The sequence below is a fragment of the Erythrolamprus reginae genome, chromosome 1 (genome assembly GCF_031021105.1).
Source record: "Erythrolamprus reginae isolate rEryReg1 chromosome 1, rEryReg1.hap1, whole genome shotgun sequence".
Taxonomy (NCBI): Eukaryota; Metazoa; Chordata; class Lepidosauria; order Squamata; family Dipsadidae; genus Erythrolamprus; species Erythrolamprus reginae.
This window is the reverse complement of record NC_091950.1, coordinates 416,964,460-416,991,296: the sequence shown is the minus strand read 5'-3', so window position 1 is coordinate 416,991,296 and position 26,837 is coordinate 416,964,460. Positions and strand designations below refer to the sequence as shown.

Sequence of the window (26,837 nt, the reverse complement as noted above, 5' to 3'; positions counted from 1 at the left end):
TAAATAGATAGATAGATAGATAGATAGATAGATAGATTAGATAGATAGATAGATAGATAGATAGATAGATAAATAGATGATAGATTGATAGATGGATAGATACATAGATAGATAAATAGATGATAGATAGATAGATAGATAGATTAGATAGAAGATAGATAGATAGAAGATAGATAGATAGAAGATAGATAGATAGATTAGATAGAAGATAGATAGATAGATAGATAGTAGATAGATAGATGATAGATAGATAGATGGATAGATAAATAGATAGATAGATAGATAGATAGATTAGATAGAAGATAGATAGATGATAGATAGATAGATAAATAGATGATAGATAGATAGATAGATTAGATAGAAGATAGATAGATAGAAGATAGATAGATAGATTAGATAGATAGATAGATTAGATAGAAGATAGATAGATAGATAGATAGATAGATTAGATAGAAGATAGATAGATAGATTAGATAGAAGATAGATAGATAGATAGATAGATAAATAGATGATAGATTGATAGATGGATAGATGATAGATAGATAGATAGATAGATAGATAAATAGAAAGAAAGTACATAAGTAAGTAAGTAAGTAAGTAAGTAAGTAAGTAAGTAAGTGGGTTTTCTGAATGTGTATCCTGTCCCAACCTATAAGCTGGGTTTATGCAATTTATTAAGTTCAGACTGAACAATGGCAAAGCTTAGGCTGCTAAGGGAGAATATCTGTAGCTCAGGGTTGACATGAGGGCCCCTTGGTGCTCTTTGAGCTTGGTGGTTTTCTTGCAGACGTTTCATGACCCAGCTAGGCAACGTGGTCAGGGCTACAAGAGAGTGGGGATCAGGAAGAATAACAATAATTAATAATAATTTATTAGATTTGTATGCCGCCCCTCTCCGAAGACTCGGGGTGACTCGAGTGCCATAGCATCAATCAGCATCAGTTGATGAGCTTTGGGGATGTGACCTAGTTTGGGTCATGAAACATCTGCAAGGAAACCTCCAAGCTCAGAGAGGGCCAAGGACCCTTCATGTCAACCCTGAGCTACAAATAGCAGCCTAAGCTTCATCGGTGTTCAGTTTGACCACCCCTCAAAGCATAGGCCAGTGATGGTGAACCTAGGACACGAGTGCTACAGCCGGCATGCGGAGCCATATTGGAAGGCACGCAAGGCGTTCCCCTATGTCAGCTCAAGTGTGCATGCACGCACGCACGAGCCAGCTGATTTTTGGCCTTGGGGGAGGCTGTTTCGCCCTCCAGAGGCTTTAGGCAAGCTTCCCCGAAGCCCCAGTGCAGACATCCCCTGCTCAGACATCTTCTCCGTCGGTGAGTAAAGGACGTATCAAGAAACGTGTACTTTACCTGGATCACGTCGAAGAAGGGTCAGACAGTTGCAGACATCCCCTGCTCCTAGTGGGTCGCCTCGGAAGGCACAGACAGTATTATTATTATTATTATTATTATTATTATTATTATTATTATTATTATTATTATTATTACTACTACTACTACTATTATTATTATTATTTATTGGATTTGTATGCCGCCCCTCTCTGCAGACTCGGGGCGGCTAACAACAGTGGTAAAACAACATGAACAATCCAATTAATAAAAACAATGAAAAAACCCTTATTATAAAAAACCAAACATACACACAAGCATACCATGCATAACTTGTAATAGCCTAGGGGGAAAGGATAACTTAACTCCCCCATGCCTGGCGACAAAGGTGGGTCTTAAGTAATTTGCGAAAGACAAGGAGGGTGGGGGCCGTTCTAAGCTCTGGGGGGAGTTGGTTCCAGAAGGCCGGGGCCGCCACAGAGAAGGCTCTTCCCCTGGGGCCCGCCAAACGACATTGTTTGGTCGATGGGACCCGGAGAAGGCCAACTCTGTGGGACCTTATCGGCCGCTGGGATTCGTGCGGTAGAAGGCGGTTCTGGATGTATTGAATTTGTTCAAGGTGAGATGAGGTGACCTCCTTTTATTATAAACAGACATCTAGAGGATAGGATACATGTGACAAGCCAGGTCCAATACAAAATAAAGCCCTTCATGGCATCCAACCAGAATACATCCGTGTCCGCCTTCTGCCGCATGAATCCCAGCGACTGGTTAGGTCCCACAGAGTCGGCCTTCTTCGGGTCCCATCAACTAAACAATGTCGTCTGGCGGGACCCAGGGGAAAAGCCTTCTCTGTGGCGGCCCCGACCCTCTGGAACCAGCTCCCCCCGGAGATCAGAATTGCCCCCACCCTCCTTGCCTTTTGTAAGCTCCTTAAACCCACCTCTGTCATCAGGCTTGGGGGAACTGAACTACCCTTTTCCCCTTAGGCCTATACAATTTATGCATGGTATGCTTGTGTGTATGTTTGGTTTTAATAAGGGTTTTTTAATTATTTTAAACATTAGATTTGTTACATGCTGTTTATTACTGTTGTTAGCCGCCCCGAGTCTACGGAGAGGGGTGGCATACAAATCAAATCAACAAGCAGGAAGAGAGAGATTGTGATCCTCTTATATAGAGCGCTGGTGAGACCACATTTGGAATACTGTGTTCAGTTCTGGAGACCTCACCTACAAAAAGATATTGACAAAATTGAACGGGTCCAAAGACGGGCTACAAGAATGGTGGAAGGTCTTAAGCATAAAATGTATCAGGAAAGACTTCATGAACTCAATTGGAGGACAGAAGGAAAAGGGGGACATCATCGAAACATTTAAATATGTTAAAGGGTTAAATAAGGTCCAGGAGGGAAGTGTTTTTAATAGGAAAGTGAACACAAGAACAAGGGGACACAATCTGAAGTTAGTTGGGGGAAAGATCAAAAGCAACGTGAGAAAATATTCTTTCACTGAAAGAGTAGTAGATCCTTGGAACAAACTTCCAGCAGACGTGGTAGATAAATCCACAGTAACTGAATTTAAACATGCCTGGGATAAACATAGATCCATTGTAAGATAAAATACAGGAAATAGTATAAGGGCAGACTAGATGGACCATGAGGTCTTTTTCTGCCGTCAGTCTTCTATGTTTCTATGTTTCTAAATCAAATAAATAAATAAATAAATAATAATAAATAAATAAAATGATACTGCAGCAAAGTTCATAAATGAGAAAGGTACAACTCAAACAGGTAAGTGAGGTGGTAAAGTGAAGAATTTGCTGAACCCTGCCTTTTGTGGAATGTGCTTAGGTTAGGGAAGAAAAGACATAGGGGTTTGGACTTTAGCATAGGTTAAACCTGAGTACGGCCCTTCAGCTATACACAGGTATTTCCATCTGCTGAAGGTCAAACAGGGGGCAGCAATAGTGTCTTACAGCAGTAGCCTGGACACTACGTTGCAACACCCCAGGGTGTGAAAAATCCACCCAACGGGCAAACCGGAAGTCCAGAAAAATGGACTTCAGTTTGCCTGTTGTGATGTTTTTCGCACTCCCGGGCTTCAGGAAGCTTCCCCGAAGGCTCAAGATTGTGAAAAAACACCCAATGGGCAAGCTGAAAGTTTTGAAAAACGGACTTCCGGTTTGCCCATTGTGCTGTTTTTTGCACTCCGGGGCTTCAGGAAGCTTCGCTGAAGCCTCCGGAGTGCAAAAAACAGCACAATGGCAAACCAGAAGTCCGTTTTTCAAAACTTCTGTTTTGGATGTTTTTTCACCGCCCCAGGCCTCAGTGAGGCCTTTGTGCATGCACAGCAGGCAGTATGGGCATGTGAGCATGTGGGGGGGTGGTAGTTTATTTTATTTATTTATTTATTTATTTATTAGATTTGTATGCCACCCCTCTCCAAAGACTCGGGACGGCTAACAACAATATAAAAAGACAATGTAAACAAATCTAATATTAAAAGCAATCTAAAAAACCCCAATTTAAAGAACCAATCATACATACAAGCATACCATATATAAATTCTATAAGCCTAGGGGGAAGGGAAATTTCAATTCCCCTATGCCTGACGACAGAGGTGGGTTTTAAGGAGCTTGCGAAAGGCAAGGAGGGTGGGGGCAACTCTGATATCTGGGGGGAGCTGGTTCCAGAGGGCCGGGGCCACCACAGAGAAGGCTCTTCTCCTGGGTCCCGCCAAACGACATTGCTTAGTCGACGGGACCCGGAGAAGGCTAACTCTGTGGGACCTAACCGGTCGCTGGGATTCGTGCAGCAGAAGGTGGTGCCGGAGATATTCTGGTCCGATGCCATGAAGGGCTTTAGAGGTCATAACCAACACTTTGAATTGTGACCGGAAATTGATCGGCAACCAATGCAGACTGCGGAGTGTTGGTGTAACATAGGCATACCTTGGGAATCTCATGATAGAAACATAGAAACATAAAAGTCTGACGGCAGAAAAATACCTCCTGGTCCATCTAGTCTGCCCTTATACTATTTTCTGTATTTTATCTTAGGATGGATATATGTTTATCCCAGGCATGTTTAAATTCAGTTACTGTGCATTTACCTACCACGTCTGCTGGAAGTTTGTTCCAAGGATCTACTACTCTTTCAGTAAAATAATATTTTCTCATGTTGCTTTTGATCTTTCCCCCAACTAACTTCAGATTGTGTCCCCTTGTTCTTGTGTTCACTTTCCTATTAAAAACACTTCCCTCCTGGACCTTATTTAACCCTTTAACATATTTAAATGTTTCGATCATGCCCCCCCTTTTCCTTCTGTCCTCCAGACTATACATTGCTCTCGCAGCTGCATTCTGCACGATCTGAAATTTCCGATCTGAAGTTGTGGGCACATGTGTGCATGTTCTAGCACACGCACACACCTCTCAGCACCCGAACCCAAAAAAAGGTTCGCCATCGCTGGCATAGGCTGTTGCATAGGAAGCATAGTTAATAGGCTCGGTTGTGTATGTCGTTCAGTGGGAAAATCCCCAGTTTTGTTGTGTTTTTAACAGCAACGCCATGGCGTCCAAACTCACCTGTGTTTTTTAACTGCCAATTATTATTTTTTTTGTAATTTGTGTTGCTACTGTGATTCAGAAAGAATCAAACACATGTGAGAGAAAACATTGGCACGATGCGGGCATCTCTGCCTTTTCTTAACCTGGTGGTGGCGAATCTTTCTTTCCTTGGGTGCTGAAAGAGTGTGGGCCTGCAGAATAATAATAATAATAATAATAATAATAATAATAATAATAATAATAATAATAATAATATTAGATTTGTATGCCGTCCCTCTCTGAGGACTGCATGCGCGAGTGCCCACACCCATAATTCAATGTCTGGGGAGGGCGGAAACAGCTTCCCCCAACCCCCGGAAGCCCTCTGGAAGCTGGAAATGGCCTGTTTCCCAACTTCTAGTAGGCCCAGTAGTCTTGTTTTTCGCCCTCCCCAGGCCCCAAAGGCTTCAAAAGGGGGACAAGATCGAAACATTTTAATATGCTAAAGGGTTAAATAAGATCCAGGAGGGAAGTGTTTTTAAAAGGAAAGTGAACACAAGAACAAGGGGACACAATCTGAAGTTAGTTGGGGAAAAGATCAAAAGCAACGTGAGAAAATATTATTTCACTGAAAGAGTAGTAGATCCTTGGAACAAACTTCCAGCAGATGTGGTTGGTAAATCCACAGTAACTGAATTTAAACATGCCTGGGATAAACATAGATCCATTGTAAGATAAAATACAGGAAATAGTATAAGGGCAGACTAGATGGACCATGAGGTCTTTTTCTGCCGTCAGTCTTCTTTTTTTAAAAAGAATATTTTTATTGAATTTTTAAAAAGACAAACAAAGACATACAACACTAAACATTTAAGGAGCTACTATTGCTCCGCTTGTCGTAGAAGTCTATCTAATACAAAAATATAAAAAATCCTAACTGTAATCAGATCTAAGCAGAAATACCAGACATGTAAGTTACATTCTTGTTAAATTCAACTCTATATTTTTAATATTAAACTTATTAATTAAATTTCTTTATATTTTAAAATGTTCTATACTTATACAAAAGGAAGAGAAAAAGAATTTTTTTAAAAATTAGTAATACTATTTACTATTTCATTCTATCTGCCGTCAGTCTTCTATGTTTCTATATACTGTATTGACATGTTTATTGGTTAATTGTATTTGTCACCCATCTTGACGTGGGTCTACTCTGGGTGACTCACAACCAGAAAGTGAAACAAAACAAAATATAACAAAGGAATAAAACAAAGAATGGACGTACAACAATATAGAAACATAGAAGTCTGACGGCAGAAAAAGACCTCATGGTCCATCTAGTCTGCCCTTATACTATTTTCTGTATTTTATCTTAGGATGGATATATGTTTATCCCAGGCATGTTTAAATTCAGTTACTGTGGATTTATCTACCACGTCTGCTGGAAGTTTGTTCCAAGGATCTACTACTCTTTCAGTAAAATAATAATAATAATAAAAATAATAATAATAATAATAATAATTTAAAATAAAAATAATAATAATAATTTAAAAAGATGGGTGGAAGCACAGGAGAGAAGTTGGGTCATTTAATTCAGGGGTCTCCAACCGTGGCAACTTCATGACTTGTGAACTTCAACTCCCAGCATTCCTCAGCCAGCAAATCTGTTTGAGAAATTCTGGGAGTTTAAGTCCACAAGTCACAAAAGTTGCCACGGTTGGAGACCCTGATTTAATTACTGTATTTTTTCAGAATATAAGACGCACTGGAGAATAAGATGCACCTAATTTTTAGTGGTAGAAAACAAGGGAAAAGTATTCTGGACCAAATAGTGTAGTTACATATTATATAATAAAATACCAGCGTAGCAGAATACTTTTTACAACCATGCACACTGAGAAAATATGATTTCACTGAAAGAGTAGTAGATCCTTGGAACAAACTCCCAGCAGACGTGGTTGGTAAATCCACAGTAACTGACTAAACATGCCTGGGATAAACATCGATCCATCCTAAGATAAAATACAGGAAATAGCATAAAGGCAGACTAGATGGACCATGAGGTCTTTTTCTGCCGTCAGACTTCTATGTTTTTATAGTTACGACATTTGTAGCCTCCCTGTCCAGGGTCATGAGATCAAAATCTAGACGCTCGGCAACTGGTTCATATTTATGACTGTGGCCCAAGGTCACATGATCCCCCTTTGAGACCACCTGACGAGCAGAGCCAATGGGGAAGCCCAGTTCACTTAAGAACCCGGTCACTAATTTATCAACTGCAGTGATTCACTTAACAACTATGGGGGGGTGGGAAAAGTCATAAAATGTGACAGCTCACTTAACAAATGTTTCCGTTTAACAACAGAAATGTGGGGCTCAATTGTGGTCGTTCATCAAGGCCTACCTGTATTCACAAGTTGATCTGTATTGAAATTTCAGATGCCTGCTTACTGTATTTTTTGGAGTTTAAGACTCACCTTAGTTTTGGGGGAGGAAAATAAGTTAAAAAAATCTACCTACTAGGTATTCATCTGGCTAGCATCCTTAGTTTGTTCAGGTTCATCACATTATTTTATCTCATGGTTAGGACTGAAAAAAAATATTTTTGGAGGGAGTAGCAATTAAAACAAGCCTGCAAAGTCTTAGGGCTGGAAAAAATTATTCGGAAGGAGTAGGAAGCTGATGAAAAAAAGCTTCAAAAAAGCTACATTCATAGTACAGTGGTACCTCTACCTAAGAAGGCCTCTACTTACGAACTTTTCTAGATAAGAACCGGGTGTTCAAGATTTTTTTGCCTCTTCTCAAGAACCATTTTCCACTTACAAACACGAGCCTCCAAAACTGTAACTGGAAAAGGCAGGGAGAAGCCTCTGTGGGGCCTCTCTAAGAATCTCCTGGGAGGAAACAGGGCCGGAAAAGGCGGGGAGAAGCCTCTGTGGGGCCTCTCTAGGAATCTCCTGGGAGGAAACACGGCCGGAAAAGGTGGGGAGAAGCCTCGGTGGGGCCTCTCTAGGAATCTCCTGGGAGGAAACAGGGCCGGAAAAGGCAGGGAGAAGCCTCCATGGGGCCTTTCTAGAAATCTCCTGGGAGGAAACAGGACTGGAAAAGGTAGGGAGAAGCCTCTGTGGGGCCTCTCTAGGAATCTGCTGGGAGGAAACAGGGCCGGAAAAGGCGGGGAGAAGCCTCTGTGGGGCCTCTCTAGGAATCTCCTGGGAGGAAACAGGGCCGGAAAAGGTGGGGAGAAGCCTCGGTAGGGCCTCTCTAGGAATCTCCTGGGAGGAAACAGGGCCGGAAAAGGCGGGGAGAAGCCTCCATGGGGCCTTTCTAGAAATCTCCTGGGAGGAAACAGGACTGGAAAAGGTGGGGAGAAGCCTCGGTGGGGCCTCTCTAGGAATCTCCTGGGAGGAAACAGGACTGGAAAATGCAGGGAGAAGCCTCCATGGGGCCTTTCTAGGAATCTCCTTGGAGGAATCGGGGCCTCCACCTTCCCCGTGGTTTCCCCAATCGCACACATTCTTTGCTTTTACATTGATTCCTATGGGCTTCTTCTTAAAAACTTGTCTACGTAAGAACCTGGTCACGGAACGAATGAAGTTCGTAAGTAGAGGAACCACTGTATAAGGTGCACCCAAATTTTCAGCCTCTTTTGGGGAGGAAAAAGGTGCACCCTATACTCTGAAAAATATGGTACTTTTCTTTCTTTTTGTTGTGGGTGTCTGGGAAAGAATCCATGCAAGTTCACACACACACACACACAATCAAACCTGGACTGCTTTTACTTAGCATGGGTGTGTTCCAGCCGGTCTTTATGACCTACGTTTTCTATCCTCGGAAGAGCTTTAAGAAGCACCTGTTCAGACATTGCACAACTCCAGGTGCCCTAAGATGGTTCTCAGAATAACAGATGGAAGAAGGGGCTTTGGAGGTCTTCTAGTCCCACCCCCTGCTCAAGCAGGAGACAATACAGTGATCCCTCGAGTTTCGCGATCTTGATCTTTGCGAAACGCTATATCGCGATTTAAAAAAAAAATTAATTAAAAAAAACCCCACTTCCGCGTTTGGCTTCGGGAGTCAGCTGGGAAGCGGCGCGGCTGTTTTAAAAGGTCGCAGCCGGCCTGGGGGGCTTCCCAGCACCCCCCCGAACCTCCAACCTGGGTCTTCCCGGCCGCCCACGCAAAGGGGAAACCCCGGCTCCTCGCTGATGCCCGCCGCTCGCCCGCCCGCCAGCAAGAGGGGGAAGACCCAGGGAAGGTTTCTTCGGCCGCTCAGCAGCTGATCTGCTCGGTAGCGCAGCAGCAGCGAGGAGCCAAATCGGGGTTTCCCCTTTGCGTGGGCGGCGGGGAACGCAAACTCCACCATCTACGCATGCGCGGCCATAGAAAAAAAAAGGGCGCACATGCGCAGATGGTGTTTTTACTTCCGCAACCCTACATCGCGAAAAATCGATTATCGCGAGGGGTCTTGGAACGGAACCCTCGCGATAATAGAGGGATCACTGTATACCATTTTAGACAAGTTATTGTCCAGTCTTCTCTTTAAAAACTTCCAGTGATGAAGTGCCTACAACTTCTGGTGGCAAGGCATTCCACTGGCTAACAGTGAGGGTAGGACGTTTCGCCTTAAATCCAGGTTGCTTCTCTCCTTCATATAGTTTCCATCCATTGTTTCTTGTCCTGCCATTAGGTGCTTTGGAGAATAGCTTGATTCCCTCTTCTTTGTGGCAGAAGAAATATATGTGACAAAAAGAGATTATTGCAAATTGGTTGTTTTTCTACATTCTCTATGGCAGTGTTTCCCAACCTTGGCAACTTGAAGATATTTGGACTTCAACTCCCAGAATTCCCCAGCCAGCAAATGCTGGCTGGGGAATTCTGGGAGTTGAAGTCCAAATATCTTTAAGTTACCAAGGTTGGGAAACACTGCTCTATGGGTGATGTTTTTGGGCTGAACAATGATCCATAAAAAAAAGAGTTTACTGGAAAGTAACCAGCAGAGGGTTTGAAAAGAAACCTATTCTAGAAACAGAAACATAGAAGATTGACGGCAGAAAAAGACCTCATGGTCCATCTAATCTGTCCTTATACTATTTCCTGTATTTTATGCTTAGGATGGATCTGTTTATGCTTAAATTCAGTTACTGTGGATTTACCAACCATGTCTGCTGGAAGTTTGTTCCAAGCATCTATGACTCTTTTAGTCAAATAATATTTTCTCGTGTTGCTTCCAATCTTTCCCCCAACTAACCTCGGATTGTGGCCCCTTGTTCCTGTGTTCACTTTCCTATTAAAAACTCTTCCCTCCCGAACCTTATTTAACCCTTTAACATATTTAAATTTTTCGATCATGTCCCCCCTTTTCCTTTTGTCCTCCAGACTATACAGCATATATAGAAACATAGAAGACTGACGGCAGAAAAAGGCCTCATGATCCATCTAGTCTGCCCTTATACTATTTTCTGTATTTTATCTTAGGGTGGATATATGTTTATCCCAGGCATGTTTAAATTCAGTTACTGTGGATTTACCAACCACATCTGCTGGAAGTTTGTTCCAAGGATCTACTACTCTTTCAGTAAAATAATATTTTCTCATGTTGCTTTTGATCTTTCCCCCAACTAACCTCAGATTGTGTCCCCTTGTTCTTGTGTTCACTTTCCTATTAAAAACACTTCCCTCCTGGACCTTATTTAACCCTTTAACATATTTAAATGTTTCGATCATGTCCCCCCTTTCCCTTCTGTCCTCCAGACTATACAGATTGAGTTCATGAAGTCTTTCCTGATACGTTTTGTGCTTAAGACCTTCCACCATTCTTGTAGCCTGTCTTTAGACCTGTTCAATTTTCTCAATATCTTTTTGTAGGTGAGGTCTCCAGAACTGAACACAGTATTCCAAATGTGGTCTCACCAGTGCTCTATATAAGGGGATCACAATCTCCCTCTTCCTGCTTGTTATACCTCTAGCCATGCAGCCAAGCATCCTACTTGCTTTCCCTATCGCCTGTGTTCATGAACTCAGATAAAAATGGCATAGAAGATAGAATAACAGAGTTGGATGGGAGCTTAGAGGTCTTCTAGTCCAACCTTCTGCTCAGGCAGAAAAACCGATACCACTTCAGACAAATGGTTGTCCAGTCTCTTCCTAAAAACTTTCAGTGTTGGAGCATTCACAACTTCTGGAGGCAAGCTGTTCCACTGGCTAATTGTTCTCACTGGAAGGAAATTTGTCCTTACTTAGTTCTAGGTTGCTTCTCTCCTTGTTTAGTGTCCACCCATTGCTTCTTGTTCTTCCCTCAGGTGTTTGGAGAATAGTTTGACTCCCTCTTCTTTGTGGCAAGCCCTGAGATATTGGAACACGGCTATCGTGTCCCCCCTGGTCCTTCTTTTCTCTAAACTGGCCATAATGAATTCCTGCCACTGTTGCTTCATATTTCACTCTGTGTATATAGAAATATACTCACTAAAACCCTCATTGTGTATTGGAGAAAATAAATAAATAAAATAAAATATCTTCTCAAATCAGGGTAGTAAGTCCTGAAAGCAACTTGTCCTCTGCCTCAGAAAAAAATAAAAGATAAAAATAAATAAAAACCAGTAGGTAGACATCTAAGGAGCACCTATGTCAGGTGTGTCCACTCTCTTTCCTCCTCTTCCTCCTCCTCCTTTCTCCTTCTCCTCTTCTCCTTCCTTCTTCTTCCCTTCTGCCTTCTCCTCCTTCATCTTCTCCTTCCTTTTCTCCTCCTTCTCCGGCTTCTCCTTCTTCCCTTTTTTTCTTCTTCCTCCTCCTCCTCCTCCTTTCTCTTCTTTTATTTCTTATTTCTTTTTCTCCTTCTTTCTTCTTCTTCCTCCTCTTCCCCCTCCTTCTTTTACCTCCTCCTTTTACCTGCCCTCCCTCCCACCTTCTCTTGCTTTTCCCTTCCCCTTTTTCTCCCTCCTCTCCCTCTTCTTTCTTCTTTTCTTCTCCTTTTCCTTCTTCTTTTCCTTCTCCTTCCTCTTCTCCTTCCTTCATCTCCTGCTTCTTCTTTCCTGCTTCTTCTTTCTTTTTTCTTGTTCTTCTTTCTCCTCCTCTTCCTTCCTCCTCCTCCTCCCCTTCCCCCTCCTCCTCCCCTTCCCCCTCCTCCTTTACCTACTCCCCCTCCCACTTTCTCTTGCTTTCCCCTTCCCCTTTTTCTCCCTCCTCTTCCTCTTCTTTCTTCTTTTCTTCTCCTTTTCCTTCTTCTTTTCCTTCTCCTTCCTCTTCTCCTTCCTTCATCTCCTGCTTCTTCTTTCCCTTTTCTTTCTTTTTTCTTGTTCTTTCTCCTCCTCTTCCTTCCTCCTCCTCCTCCCCTTCCCCCTCCTCCTCCCCTTCCCCCTCCTCCTTTACCTACTCCCCCTCCCACTTTCTCTTGCTTTCCCCTTCCCCTTTTTCTCCCTCCTCTCCCTCTTCTTTCTTCTTTTCTTCTCCTTTTCCTTCTTCTTTTCCTTCTCCTTCCTCTTCTCCTTCCTTCATCTCCTGCTGCTTCTTTCCTTTTTCTTCTTTCTTTTTTCTTGTTCTTCTTTCTCCTCCTCTTCCTTCCTCCTCCTCCCCTTCCCCCTCCTCCTTTACCTACTCTCCCTCCCTCTTTCTCTTGATTTTCCCTTTCCTCCTTCCTCCCCCTCTTCTTTCTTCTTCTTCCTCCTGCTCCTTCCTCCCCTCCTCCTCCCCTTCCCCCTCCTCCTTTTCCCTCCCCTCCCTCCCGCCTCCTCTTGCTTTCCCCTCCCCCTTCCTTCCCTCCCTCCCTCCTCCTCCTCCTCCCACTTTCCTTTTTCCGCCCCCCCCCTCTGTGTGTCGAATCTAAAGGAGAGCCGACTTTCCCTCCGCTGGTGAAAGTGTGTCGGAGGAACCGAAGCTTGTATTTACTTGCCCTGGGTTTGGCTGCTTTCAGGCTTTTGGGAAGGAAGAGGCAGAGCCAACGGACGGACGGACGGACGAGAGAGGCAGAGATGGCGCGGCTGGTGGCCGTTTGCAGAGACAGCGAGGAAGAATTCCTCTTCGAGAGGCTGCAGATCCCCCTCTACATCGACGACACCCTGACGGTAAGCGGAGTCTTGTGGGGGGTGGCACACGGAAGGGCTTGCAACAACGCCACACGACGGGTGTTTTGCAATCCCTAGGCAAGCAATTTTCTCGCTCCCCCCCACCCCTCCTCCTCTTTTCCTTGCAATGCTCTGGAAAGGCCTCCCAGCCCCGCCTTGGGGGCCTCCCTTCTGCAGTAATTGGCACACTTGGGTCGCCTCCCGTACTGTGCTTTTTCCCCCCCCCCCCCTTCCTTTCCTGCGAGAGAGAGACACAGAGGCGCGCGCACGCACTCACACAAACAGGCAGCACACATGCACTCCGCTCGGGAGGCCCCGAAGCCTGGAGAGTCGAAGCCATTTTGGAAGCCGAGCGTCCTCTATCCACCCATCGGGAGGCCTCGGGCGGCATTGTTGGGTGGGGTGGGATTGTGGAGAGAGGGTGGTGGATAAAGGACCCACAATTGCAACCGCAGTAGGGATGGGGGGGAGGGAAGGGATGCTGGGTTTTTCCGGTACCGCTTTTAACTCTCGGGGGGGGGGGCGCAGAGGGGGGGCGTTCCCAGATCGTGGAGAGGGTGAACTTCTTACGGGCGGCTTTGTTGCACACCTGTGCGGGGTTTGCACGTTTTTTGGAAGGAGGTGTGTTTTCATTTTTTTTGATTTTACAAGGAAGGAAGGAAGGAGGGGTAGGGGGGGGGCGGTCGGCTTGCTTGTGTGACTCGCTTGCAGGTTGGTGTGAATTTTTTTATTTTTTTATTTTATTTTTTATTCTTGCAAGATAAGAGGTTTTGGGCAGGAAAGATCCCAATTCCCAGGTGAGCCAAGCAGAGAAATGTCTTCCTAACTTGGAAGGTGACATCCCCATGATGTTTCTGAATTCTACTTGTGTTTTCTTTTGTTTTAAAAAAAAAACTTTCTCCACTCGTCTTCCTTCATTTTATTTTATTATTATTATTTATTAGATTTGTATGCCGCCCCTCTCGGAAGACTCGGAGCGGCTTCCTTCCTTCCTTCCTTCCTTCCTTCCTTCCTTCCTTCCTTCCTTCCTTCCTTCCCTCCCTCCCTCCCTCCCTCCCTCCCTCCCTCCTTCCATCCATCCATCTTTCCTTCCGCCATCCCCCCTTCCTTTTCCTTTCTTTCTCCCTCCTGCTTTTTCCTTCCTTCCTTTTCCTTCCTTCCCTCTCCCTTCCCTCTCCCCTTCCTTTTCCTTCATTCCTTCCTTCATTCACTCCCTCCCTTTCCCTCTCTCCTTTTTCCTTCCTTCTCCTTCCCTTTCTTCCTTCCTGCTTCTCCCTCCCTCACTTCCCCCTTCCTCTTCTTCCCTTCCTTCCTTCTTCCCTCCCTCCCACCTGCTTCTTCCTTCCTCTTCCTTTCTTCCTTCCCACTTCCCTTTTCTTCTTTCATTCTCTCCCTCCCTCTTCCCTCTCTTTCTCCCTCCTTCCCTTCCTCTCCTCTTCCTCCTCCCCTCCTCTCTGGGCTGCATTCTTTCTTCATTCTCTTTCCCAGGCCCCTATCCAATGCTTCCAAACTCCCATCTTCAATTGCTTGCTTGTTATTTTGGGGTAGCTCATCCAACCTCTGCTTGGAGATCAGCCCATTGGGTCAGACTGGAAGAAGGAGGCAACTAGTGTCATCAGCCCAAATGGGCGATTTAATGAGTAGAAAGAGAAAACCACCTTTTCCTATATCCTGATCATTAGTCCTTGGCTTACGACTGCAATTAGGACCAGAATTTCCATTGCTAAAACAAGGCCATTAAGTCACTTGCGCCAGATTTCAATACTGTATTTTTTTTTTAACCACGGTTGACAAGGGGATCAGTCGCTAAGTGAATCCTGAGGTCATTAAGCGAATCTCGCTTCCGTGGACTTTGTCACATGACCCTGGGATACCGCAACAATCGTAAATGCACGCTAAGTGGCTGAATTTCGGTCATGTGACCTTCGGGATGCTGCGGCCATAGTTCTTATATGTCAGGGGTGTCAAACCCAAGGTCTCAAGGCTGGAACTGGCCCGCAAGGTGCTTAGATCTGGCCCAACGGGCCTCTGCCAGCAAAAACGGGCCTCCTGAGCTCCATTTTTACTGGCAGAGGGTTTCAGGAGGCTGTTGTAGCTGGGAGAGCCCCCCGACATGAGTGACATCTAACTCAGTGTTTCCCAACCTTGGCAACTTGAAGAGACCTGGACTTCAACTCCCAGAATTCCCCAGCCAGCGGATGCTGGCTGGGGAATTCTGGGAGTTGAAGTCCAGGCCTCTTCAAGTTGCCAAGGTTGGGAAACACTGGTCTAACTGGCCACGCCCCCCTGCGCTCCCCTCCCCTCCCGAGATCAAACACAACCGCGATGCGGCCATCAATGAAATTGGAGCGGGATATCCCAGTCGTATGTTCCATTGACAATCTTGAACGGTCACTAAATAGACGGTTGGAAGTCAAGGACGAACCTGTACATGGATGCTCAGAGTGCATTTTCTATCTGCTGCATAGAGTGACAGGAATAATAATAATTAATTGGATTTGATTTGATTTTATTGGATTTGAATGCCGCCCCTCTCCGTAGACTCGGGGTGGCTAACAACAGTAGTAAAACAGCATATGACAATCCAATATTAAAACAGTTAAAAACCCTTATTGTAACACCAGACATACATAGACATACCATGCATAAAATTGTAAAGGCCTAGGGGGAAAGAGTATCTCAGTTCCCCCATGCCTGGCGGCAGAGGTGGGTTTTTAGAAGCTTACGAAAGGCAAGGAGGGTGGGAGCAATTCTAATCTCTGGGGGGAGTTGGTTCCAGAGGGCCGGGGCCGCCACAGAGAAGGCTCTTCCCCTGGGTCCCGCCAAGTGACATTGTTTAGTTGACGGGACCCGGAGAAGACCCACTCTGTAGGACCTAACTGGTCGATGGGATTCGTGCAGCAGAAGGCTGCGGAGTGTTGATGAGACATGGGCATATCTGGGAAAGCCCATGATAGCTCTCGCAGCTGCATTCTGCACGGTCTGAAGTTTCCGAACACTTTTCAAAGGTAGCCCCATGTAGAGAGCATTACAGTAGTCGAACCTCGAGGTGATGAGGGCATGAGTGACTGTGAGCAGTGACTCCCGGTCCAAATAGGGCCGCAACTGGTGCACCAGGCGAACCTGGGCAAACGCCCCCCTCGCCACCGCTGAAAGATGTTATAATAATAATAATAATTTATTAGATTTGTATGCCGCCCCTCTCCGAAAACTCGGCGGCTAAGTGACCTGTTGGCTTGGAGATCGACAGCTGGGGTCAAAGGTCAAGTCAGAGAATTCGGCACTTTGAAGAGAAAGATTCTGCCCTCAATTTCCCAATCAGGGACTTTTCTCATTGGAATAGAGAGTAGAGTGGAGTGGAGTGCAGTAGGAATAATAATTTTAATAATAATTTATTAGATTTGTATGCCGCCCCTCTCCGTGGACTCGGAGCAGCTAGGAATAGTAGGAATAGCAGCGAAGGGCTCCACTTTCTTTTCCCTACCGGTACGGGATCCTGAGGCTGGCGCAGGTGCGCATGCGCCTGAGACATGTCCCCGTGCCCCTGTGCGAGATTTTGCTTCTGCGCATGAACCCGAAGTGAGATCTCACACGAGGATGCTCGCGCGGGCGACATTTCGGCAATTTTTGTCAGTTTTGTTTGCTACTGCGCATGCAAAAAAGAGGGAATAAATTGTTGAAACCTTGCCCGTCCTCATGTGGGGTTTCACTTTGGGCGCATGTGCAGGAACAAAATCTCGTGCGGAGGTGCGCGCACACATATCGGCTGCGCATGTGGCCGACTCGGCCTCTGGAACTCATAAAAACCCGCTACTGGATTGCCGATCCCATCCAAACCGATCCCATCCAAACTGAGGAATAGAAACATAGAAATATAGAAGTCTGACAGCAGAAAAAGACCTCATGGTCCATCTAGTCTGCCCTTATACAATTTCCTGTATTTTATCTTAGGATGGATATATGTTTATCCCAGGCATGTTTAAATTCAGTTCCTGTGGATTTATCTACCACGTCTGCTGGAAGTTTGTTCCAAGCATCTACTACTCTTTCAGTAAAATAATATTTTCTCATGTTGCTTTTGATCTTTCCCCCAACTAACCTCAGATTGTGTCCCCTTGTTCTTGTGTTCACTTTCCTATTAAAAACACTTCCCTCCTGGACCTTATTTAACCCTTAATAGAACAGGATAGAATAGAATAGAACAGAACAGAACAGTTGGAAGGGACCTTGGAGGTCTTCTAGTCCAACCCCCTGCTTAGGCAGGAAACCCTACCCCACTTCAGAAAAATGGTTAACTATTCTTTAAAACTTTGAGTGTTGGAGCACCCACCATTTCTAGAGGCAAGTGGTTCCACTGGTTAATGGTTGTAACTGTCAGGAATTTTCTCCTTCGTTCTAGGTTGCGTCTCTCCTTGTTTAGTTTCCACCCATTGCTTCTTGTCCTACCGTCAGGTGCTTTAGAGCAGTGTTTCCCAACCTTGGCAACTTGAAGATATTTGGACTTCTACTCCCAGAATTCCCCAGCCAGCAAACGCTGGCTGGGGAATTCTGGGAGTTGAAGTCCAAATATCTTCAAGTTGCCAAGGTTGGGAAACACTGCTTTGGAGAATAGCTTGACTCCCTCTTCTTTGTGGCAACCCCTGAGATGATGATGATGATGATGATGATGATTATTATTATTTATTAGATTTGTATGCCGCCCCTCTCCGAAGACTCGGGGCGGCTCACAACAGTAATACAAAAACAATATAACAGTGAGACAAATCTAATATTAAAATAAAACATATCTCAAACCCCAATAATTAAAAAACATACAGCACATACACACCAAACATAAAATATAAAAGCCTGGGGGAGGATGTCTCAGTTCCCCCATGCCTGGCAATAAAGGTGGGTCTTGAGTAATTTGCGAAAGACAAGGAGGGTGGGAGCAGTTCTAATCTCCGGGGGGAGTTGATTCCAGAGGGCCGGGGCCGCCACAGAGAAGGCTCTTCCCCTGGGGCCCGCCAAAAGACGTTGTTTAGTCAATGGGACCTGGAGAAGGCCAACTCTGTGGGACCTTATCGGCCACTGGGATTCTTGCAGTAGAAGGCGGTTCCGGATGTATTCTGGTCCAATGCCATGTAGGGCTTTAAAGGTCATTACCAACACTTTGAATTGTGACCGGAAACCGATTGGCAGCCAGTGCAGGCCACGGAGTGTTGCAGAAACGTATCTCCCCTGCTCTTTCTTTTTATTAGGCTAGAGCAGGGGTAGGCAAAGTTGGCTCTTCTATGACTTGTGGACTTCAGCTCCCAGTATTCCTGAGCCAATCATGCTCGCTCAGGAATTCTGGGAGTTGAAGTCCACAAGTCATAGAAGAGCCAACTTTGCCTACCCCTGGACTAAGACATACCCAGTTCCCGCAACCGTTCTTCATATGTTTTAGCCTCCAGTCCCCTCATCATCTTTGTTGCTCTTCTCTGCACTCTTTCTAGAGCCTCAATATCCAGTCCAGATTGTTGGGTGCCTTCAACACAATGTGTGCAGGTGGCCCTTGACCACAACAGAACCTCCAAGTTTCTTTCTGCTAAGCGAGACAGTTGCTAAGTGATTTTTGCCCCCATTTCACCACCTTTCTTGCTGCAGTTGCGAAAGGAACCGCTGAGGTTGTTAAGTGAGTCACACGGTTGTTAAGTGAATTCGGCTTCCCCCGCTGACTTTTGCTTGTCAAGAGGTCACAACCACTGGTCACTGGGGTAATGTCACTGTCATAAATGCGAATCAGTTGCCAAGCATCTGGATTTGGATCACATGACCATGTAGATGCTGCGATCGTCGTAAGTGTGAGAAACGGTTGCAAATAACCTTTATGAGGGCTGTTGTAACTTTAAACAGTCACTAAACAAAATGGGGTAAGTCGAGGACTACCTGACCTGTGCAGAGTTCCAAATTAAATAGCCAATACAGTGGTGCCTCTACTTACGAACTTAATTCGTTCCATGACCAGGTTCTGAAGTAGAAAAGTTTGTAAGAAGAAGCAATTTTTCCCATAGGAATCAATGTAAAAGCAAATAATGCGTGTGATTGGGGAAACCACAGGGAGGGTGGAGGCCCTGTTTCCTCCCAGGAGATTCCTAGAGAGGCCCCACAGAGGCTTCTCCCTCCTGCCTTTTCCGGCCCTGTTTCCTCCCAGGAGATTCCTAGAGAACTCCCATGGAGGCGTCTCCCTGCCTTTTCCGTCCCTGTTTCCTCCCAGGAGATTCCTATAGAGGCCCCATGGAGGCTTCTCCCTGCCTTTTCCGCCCCTGTTTCCTCCGAGGGGATTCCTAGAGAGGCCCCATGGAGGCTTCTCCCTGCCTTTTCCAGCCCTGTTTCCTCCGAGGAGATTTCTAGAGAGGCTCCACCGAGGCTTCTTCCTGCCTTTTTCGGCCCTGTTTTCTCCCAGGAGATTCCCAGAGAGGCTCCACCGAGGCTTCTTCCCGCCTTTTCCGGCCCTGTTTCCTCCCAGGGGATTCCTAAAGGCCCCACGGAGGCTTCTCCCTGCCTTTTCTGGTCACAGTTTTGGAGGCTTGGGTTTGTAAGTGGAAAATGGTTCTTGAGAAGAGGCAAAAAAATCTTGAACACCTGATTCTTATCTAGAAAATTTCGTAAGTAGAGGCGTTCATAGGTAGAGGTACCACTGTACAGGTATTTCTTTGAACTACTCCAATTGAGGTCAAGGTTTCTGTTGCTAAGTGAGTTTTGCCCCAGATGTGAGAAGTGAACCACTGCAGTTGTCAAGTAGATCAGCCGGTCATTAAGCAAACCATTGCTTAATCGGCCGGTCATTAAGCAAACCCATTGACTTGGGTTGTTGGAAGCCAGCTGGGAAGCTTACAGTGGCGCTCACATGACCTCTGGGCAGTGCCACTGTCATAAGTACAAGTCCTCAACTTACAACAGTTCACTTAGTGACAGTTTGAAGTTACGATGCTTGGAAAAAGTGAATTACCACAGATTTTTCTCACTTATGACATTTCCAGCACCCCGTGGTCACATGATCTACCTTTGGATGCTTGGCAACTGATTCACCTTTATAACGGTTGCAGTGTCCCAGGGTCATGCGATTCTCTTAACAACCAGCTTATTAACTTTATCAGCTCCAGTGATTTACCAAACATCTGAAGGTAGGTTGCAAAATGGGGAAAATACAAATACAACAGAAATCTTAGACTCAGTTGTGGTTGTTACGGGTCCAAAGACGGGCTACAAAAACGGTGGAAGGTCTTAAGCATAAAACTGACCAGGAAAGTCTCCATGAACTCCATCTGTATAGTCTGGAGGACAGAAGTGAGGACATGATAGAAACATTTAAATATGTTAAAGGGTTAAATGAAGTTCAGGAGGGAAGTGTTTTTAATAGGAAAGTGTACACAAGAACAAGGGGGCACAATGTGAGGTTAGTTGGGGTAAAGATCAGAAACAACGTGAGGAAACATTTCACTGAAAGTAGTAGATGCTTGGAACAAACTTCCAGCAGACGTGGTTGGTAAATCCACAGTAACTGAATTTAAACATGCCTGGGATAAACATATATGCATCCTAAGATAAAATACAGGAAATAGTATAAGGGCAGACTAGATGAAACATACAAACATAGAAGACTGACAGCAGAAAAAGACCTCATGGTCCATCTAGTCTGCCCTTATACTATTTTTTGTATTTTATCTTAGGATGGATATATGTTTATCCCAGGCATGTTTCAATTCAGTTCATGTGGGTTTACCAACCACGTCTGCTGGAAGTTTGTTCCAAGCATCTACTACTCTTTCAGTGAAATAATATTTTCTCACGTTGCTTTTGATCTTTCCCCCAACTAACTTCAGATTGTGTCCCCTTGTTCTCGTGTTCACTTTCCTATTAAAAACACTTCCCTCCTGAACCTTATTTAACCCTTTAACATATTTAAATGTTTCGATCATGAGATCTTTTTCTGCTGTCAATCTTCTATGTTTCTATCTTCTACGTTATGTCAAGGACTACTTCTACAAGCCAGATGCCAAGTAGTACTCGTATTTTGATCACGTGAGCATGGGGGAAATGTTGCAGCCGTTGTAAATAGGGGGGAAAGGTCATAAGTCCCTTTTTTTTCATTGCCCTTGTAACGTATAATGGCCACTGAACAAATGATTTCCTGCATTGCCAAAGACCAATTTAGCTACTCTGCTGAACTGTGGTCGTTCAATATTAAACCGAGGTGGAAACCTAGTTGCCCGGATTATAATTTCCCAGCCTTGTTATTAATAGGAATTAAATGAGTTTTCTCCGCTTAAGCCCTGGAAACAATTGTTCTCTATTATTACTTTTTACGTAGACCACTTGAAAGCGGCCTTTGATCTCTCCTGAATCGCTTTGTGAACTTAACCGCACAACTGAAAGCACTTTTATTTTAACACACTGCAGCGGTGGCTCTCTAAAGCGGTGGTGGGTGTGTCTCTTGCGAGTCCAGTTTTGTGACAAGGGTGGCAATTGCTCTAACGCCTGGGGTGGCATTTCGCAAAAGAGAGTTTTCGAACTGGGACGCACAATAAAAATTCTTAGGCTGCACCAATGTCAGAAAATTAATTAATTAATTAATTAATTAATTAATTAGATTTATATGCCGCCCCTCTCCGAAGACTCGGGTCCAAAGACGGGCTACAAGAATGGTGGAAGGTCTTCAGCATAAAACGTATCAGGAAAGACTTCATGAACTCAATCTGTATAGCCTGGAGGACAGAAGGAAAAGGGGGGACATGATTGAAACATTTAAATATGTCAAAGGGTTAAATAAGGTTCAGGAGGGAAATGTTTTTAATAGGAGAGTGAACACAAGAACAAGGGGACACAATCTGAAGTTAGTTGGGGGAAAGATCAAAAGCAACGTGAGGAAATATTATTTCACTGAAAGAGTAGTAGATCCTTGGAACAAACTTCCAGCAGACGTGGTTGGTAAATCCACAGTAACTGAATTTAAACATGCCTGGGATAAACATCCATCCATCCTAAGATAAAACACAGGAAATAGTATAAGGGCAGACTAGATGGACCATGAGGTCTTTTCTGCCGTCAGTCTTCTATGTTTCTATGTTTCTAACAACAATAAAAAAGACAATGTAACAAATCTAATATATTAAAAAATAATCTAAAAAACCCCAATTTAAGAGACCAATCATACAAACAAGCATACCATATATAAATTCTATAAGCCTAGGGGGAAGGGGAAAAAATTCAATTCCCCCATGCCTGACGACAGGTGGGTTTTAAGGAGCTTGCGAAAGTCAAAGAGGGTGGGGGGCAACTCTGATATCTGGGGGGAACTGGTTCCAGAGGGTTGGGGCCACCACAGAGAAGGCTCTTCTCCTGGGTCCCGCCAAATGACATTGTTTAGTCGACGGGACCCGGAGAAGGCCAACTCTTTGGGACCTAACCGGTCGCTGGGATTCATGTGGCAGAAGACGGTCCCGGAGATATTCTGGGATACCTGGATCTCCAATAGAAGATAAAATATTTATATTTTAGGGATGGAGCGTGAGGGCTTGGTGCTTTCTGGGCTTGGTCGTTTTCCTGCATATGTTTAATGACCCCAACTACCATATTTTTCAGAGTATAAGACACACTGGAGGAATATAACACGCACCTTAGTTTCAGGGGAGGAAAATTTGGGAAGAAATCTACCTACCAGGTACTCATCTGGCTAGCGTCCTTAATCTGGTCAACTTCAGATGGAATAGCAATGAAAACAAGCCTGCAAAGATTTAAGGCTAGAAAAAACTTCAGAGGAGCAATGAGTCTGCGGAGAGGGGCGGCATACAAATCTAAATAATAATAATAATACTAATAATACTACTACTACTACTACTAATAATAATAATAATGAAAAAATCCTGCAAGCCAGAAAAAAACTTTAAGAATATAGGGCGCACCCACATTTTCAGCCTCTTTTAGGAGGGGGAAAGGTGCGTCTTATATTCCCCAAAATACAGTGGGGCACATCAGTGCTCTTGGTGATGTTACAGGTAGTCTTTGACTTATGACTAGTCGCTCAGAGTTATGACCTACTTTAAAAAAAAAGGAGACTTATGATCTGGATTCAAAAGTGTTGACGCTGTGGTCGTATGATTGCGTTTCGAGCATTTGTCAACACGGCCACCTGTACAACAATTTACTTCCGTTTTTTCAACCAAACTGCATCCATAGCCCACAATTCATGGCTGTGATATCTTAATTGCCTTCTCTTTCTGCTCAAGATCCCCAAGGACAATTGATGAGCCACTGTGTGACACAGAATGCTGGACTCGATGGGCTTTGGCCTGATTCAGCAGGGCTCTTCTTAGGTTCTTATGTCCAATAATGGGTTCCTACCGGAATGGTGAAGGATGCCACACCGGTACGAAAAAGTTGAGCTTGTATGCGCAGCTTCAGGTGTCTTTGTGTGTGCACATGCGCATCGCAGCTTGTTTTTGCCTCTGCCCATGTGCAGAAAGCAAAATTTCACATGGGGGGATGCGTGTGAGATTGCAGGAATTTTTTGCTTCTGCGCATGCATGGAAGGCATATGCTATAAGGGTACGTGAAAGAAAAATACACATTTGTCAAGAATCAGGAGGTAAAAAAACACTTAATGATTGCCGTAGAGGTCAAATAAGCAATGAGGAAACAATGTTAATAAAAATCTGAAGGATGCAAGCAACAAGTTACAGCCATAGAGTCCTAAGTGGGAGGAGACAGGTGATAGGAATGATAGAAACATAGAAAACTGATGGCAGAAAAAGACCTCATGGTCCATCTAGTCTGCCCTTATACTATTTTCTGTATTTTATCTTAGGGTGGATATATGTTTATCCCAGGCATGTTTAAATTCAGTTACTGTGGATTTACCAACCACGTCTGCTGGAAGTTTGTTCCAAGGATCTACTACTCTTTCAGTCAAATAATATTTTCTCATGTTGCTTTTGATCTTTCCCCCAACTAACTTCAGATTGTGTCCCCTTGTTCTTGTGTTCACTTTCCTATTAAAAACACTTCCCTCCTGGACCTTATTTAACCCTTTGACATATTTAAATGTTTCGATCATGTCCCCCCTTTTCCTTCTGTCCTCCAGACTATACAGATTGAGTTCATGAAGTCTTTCCTGATATGTTTTATGCTTAAGACCTTCCACCATTCTTGTAGCCCGTCCTTGGACCTGTTCCAAATGATGAGGAAAAATTAGTAGCAATAGTAGTGCAGACTTAGTAAAAAGTCTGACAGTGTTGAGGGGATTATTTGTTTAGCAGAGTGATGGCTTTCGGGGAAAAAACTGTTCTTGTGTCTCGTTGTCTTGGCGTGCAGTGCTCCGTAGCAACGTTTTGAGAGTAGGAGTTGAAACAGTTTATGTCCAGGAAGCGAGGGGTCAGGAAATATTTTCACTGCCCTCTTTTTGACCCGTGCAAAATCAGCTAAAGGCCTGAGTTCTGCACTGACACATCCAGCTAATATAGATTATAGGTAGCCCTTTTTTTTAAAAAAATAATATTTATTTCAGATATATACATTTAAAAGGACATTTTCTCAATCATTACATCTTTACATTCACCATCAAAGCAAGCATGGTGAATTTAATATCTACATGAAACCGCTGGGTGAGATCATCCAAGGGCATGGGGTGAGGTATCATCAGTACGCTGATGATACCCAGCTCTACATCTCCACCCCATGTCCAGTCAACGAAGCAGTGGAAGTGATGTGCCGGTGCCTGGAGGCTGTTGGGGCCTGGATGGGTGTCAACAGACTCAAACTCAACCTGGATAAGACGGAGTGGCTGTGGGTTTTGCCTCCCAAGGACAATTCCATTTGCCCTTCCATTACCCTGGGGGGGGGGATTATTGACCCCCTCGGAGAGGGTCCGCAACTTGGGCGTCCTCCTCAATCCACAGCTCACATTAGAGAACCATCTTTCAGCTGTGGCGAGGGGGGCGTTTGCCCAGGTTTGCCTGGTGCACCAGTTGCAGCCCTATCTGGACCGGGACTCACTGGTCACAGTCACTCATGCCCTCATCACCTCGAGGTTCGACTACTGTAACGCTCTCTACATGGGGCTACCTTTGAAAAGTGTTCGGAAACTTCAGATCGTGCAGAATGCAGCTGCGAGAGCAGTCATGGGCTTACCTAGGTATGCCCATGTTTCACCAACACTCCACAGTCTGCATTGGTTGCCGATCAACTTCCGGTCACAATTCAAAGTGTTGGTTATGACCTTTAAAGCCCTTCATGGCAGTGGACCAGAATATCTCCGAGACCGCCTGCTGCCGCACGAATCCCAGCAACCGATTAGGTCCCACAGAGTGGGCCTTCTCCGGGTCCCGTCAACTAAACAATGTCGGTTGGCGGGCCCCAGGGGAAGAGCCTTCTCTGTGGCGGCCCCGGCCCTCTGGAACCAACTCCCCCCGGAGATTAGAACTGCCCCTACTCTCCTTGCCTTTCGTAAGCTCCTTAAAACCCACCTGTTTCATCAGGCATGGGGGAACTGAGACATCTCCCCCGGGCATATACAATTTATGAATGGTATGTTTGTATGTATGTGTGTTTAGAAAATGGGGTTTTTAAATGTTTTTAAGCAGTAATTTAGATTTGTTGTAAATTGTTTTCACTTTGTTGTGAGCCGCCCCGAGTCTGCGGAAAGGGGCGGCATACAAATCTAAATAATAAATAAATAAAGCAGAAAGAGAAATGAAAGAGAAAACCTTAGACCAATGTTTCCCAACCATGGCAACTTGAAGATATTTGGACTTCAACTCCCAGAATTTTCTGGTAAAGCAGTGGGTCAAACTAGAAGACCTCCAAGCTCCCTTCCAACTCTGTTACTCTATTCTATTAACAATCACATTCTATTCTATGAACAATAGAATTCTGTTTTATTTAACGCGGTTAAAAATAACTGGATAATCAGGTCCAGTCGCATGATCTCGCTTGTTTTACGATCAATTTATGATGAAAATTCCAGTCTTAAGGATTACATTTCAGTGTCAACCTTGGCTGTTTTTTCCCCCCCAAGTCAGCATTTTGCCTAATTGTTACCCGTTAAAGCAATTTTTATTTAATTAATAAAAAACTATTGGGGTTCACTTTATAATTTATTAGCTTTTAAGATGTCCTGAAATGTTAGAAGGCAGGTTTTGGGCAGTTTACCTAATCTCGGAGAGGTATTCAGAACATGCGTCTACGGAGAGTGGCGGCATAAAAATCTAATAAATAAATAAAATAAATAAATGCCACTCCAAGTCCTCGGAGAGGGGCGGCATACAAATCTAATAAATTATTATTATTATTATTTTTTTTTTATTTATTGGATTTGCATGTCGCCCCTCTCCGGAGACTCGGGACGGCTAACAGCAATAATAAGACAACATATAACAATAATCCAATACTAAAAACAATTAAAACCCATTATAATAAAAAACCAAACATACATACAGACATACCATGCATAAAATTGTAAAGGCCTAGGGGGAAAGGGTATCTCAATTCCCCCATGCCTGGCGGCAGAGGTGGGTTTTAAGTAGCTTACGAAAGGCAAGGAGGGTGGGAGCAATTCTAATCTCTGGGGGGAGTTGGTTCCAGAGGGCCGGGGCCGCCACAGAGGAGGCTCTTTCCCTGGGTCCCGCCAAGCGGCATTGTTTAGTTGACAGGACCCGGAGGAGACCCACTCTGTGGGACCTAACTGGTTGCTGGGATTCGTGCAGCGGATTATTATTATTATTATTATTATTATTATTATTATTATTATTAATTGTCATTATTATTATTATTATTATTATTATTATTATTATTATTGCAAATTTGCAAAGAGGGCATATTGGAATGTGATGTAAAATGGAGAAATATTGGATTAGATCAAAGGTTTTTGCTTTGGG

The 26,837-nt window shown here is 44.4% G+C and overlaps 1 protein-coding gene across 16 annotated transcripts in view; it reads left to right on the top strand.

The window, feature by feature from the left end:
• GGNBP2 (gametogenetin binding protein 2) overlaps nt 1-26,837 on the top strand; it is an 88,591-nt gene that overhangs the window by 13,848 nt on the left and 47,906 nt on the right. For all 16 annotated transcript variants that reach the window (XM_070735348.1, XM_070735347.1, XM_070735349.1 and 13 more), the window contains one exon: nt 12,792-12,942. In XM_070735348.1, coding sequence (XP_070591449.1) covers nt 12,850-12,942 — 93 coding nt within the window. In that variant the 5' untranslated portion in view covers nt 12,792-12,849. The remainder of the gene's footprint in view (nt 1-12,791; nt 12,943-26,837) is intronic.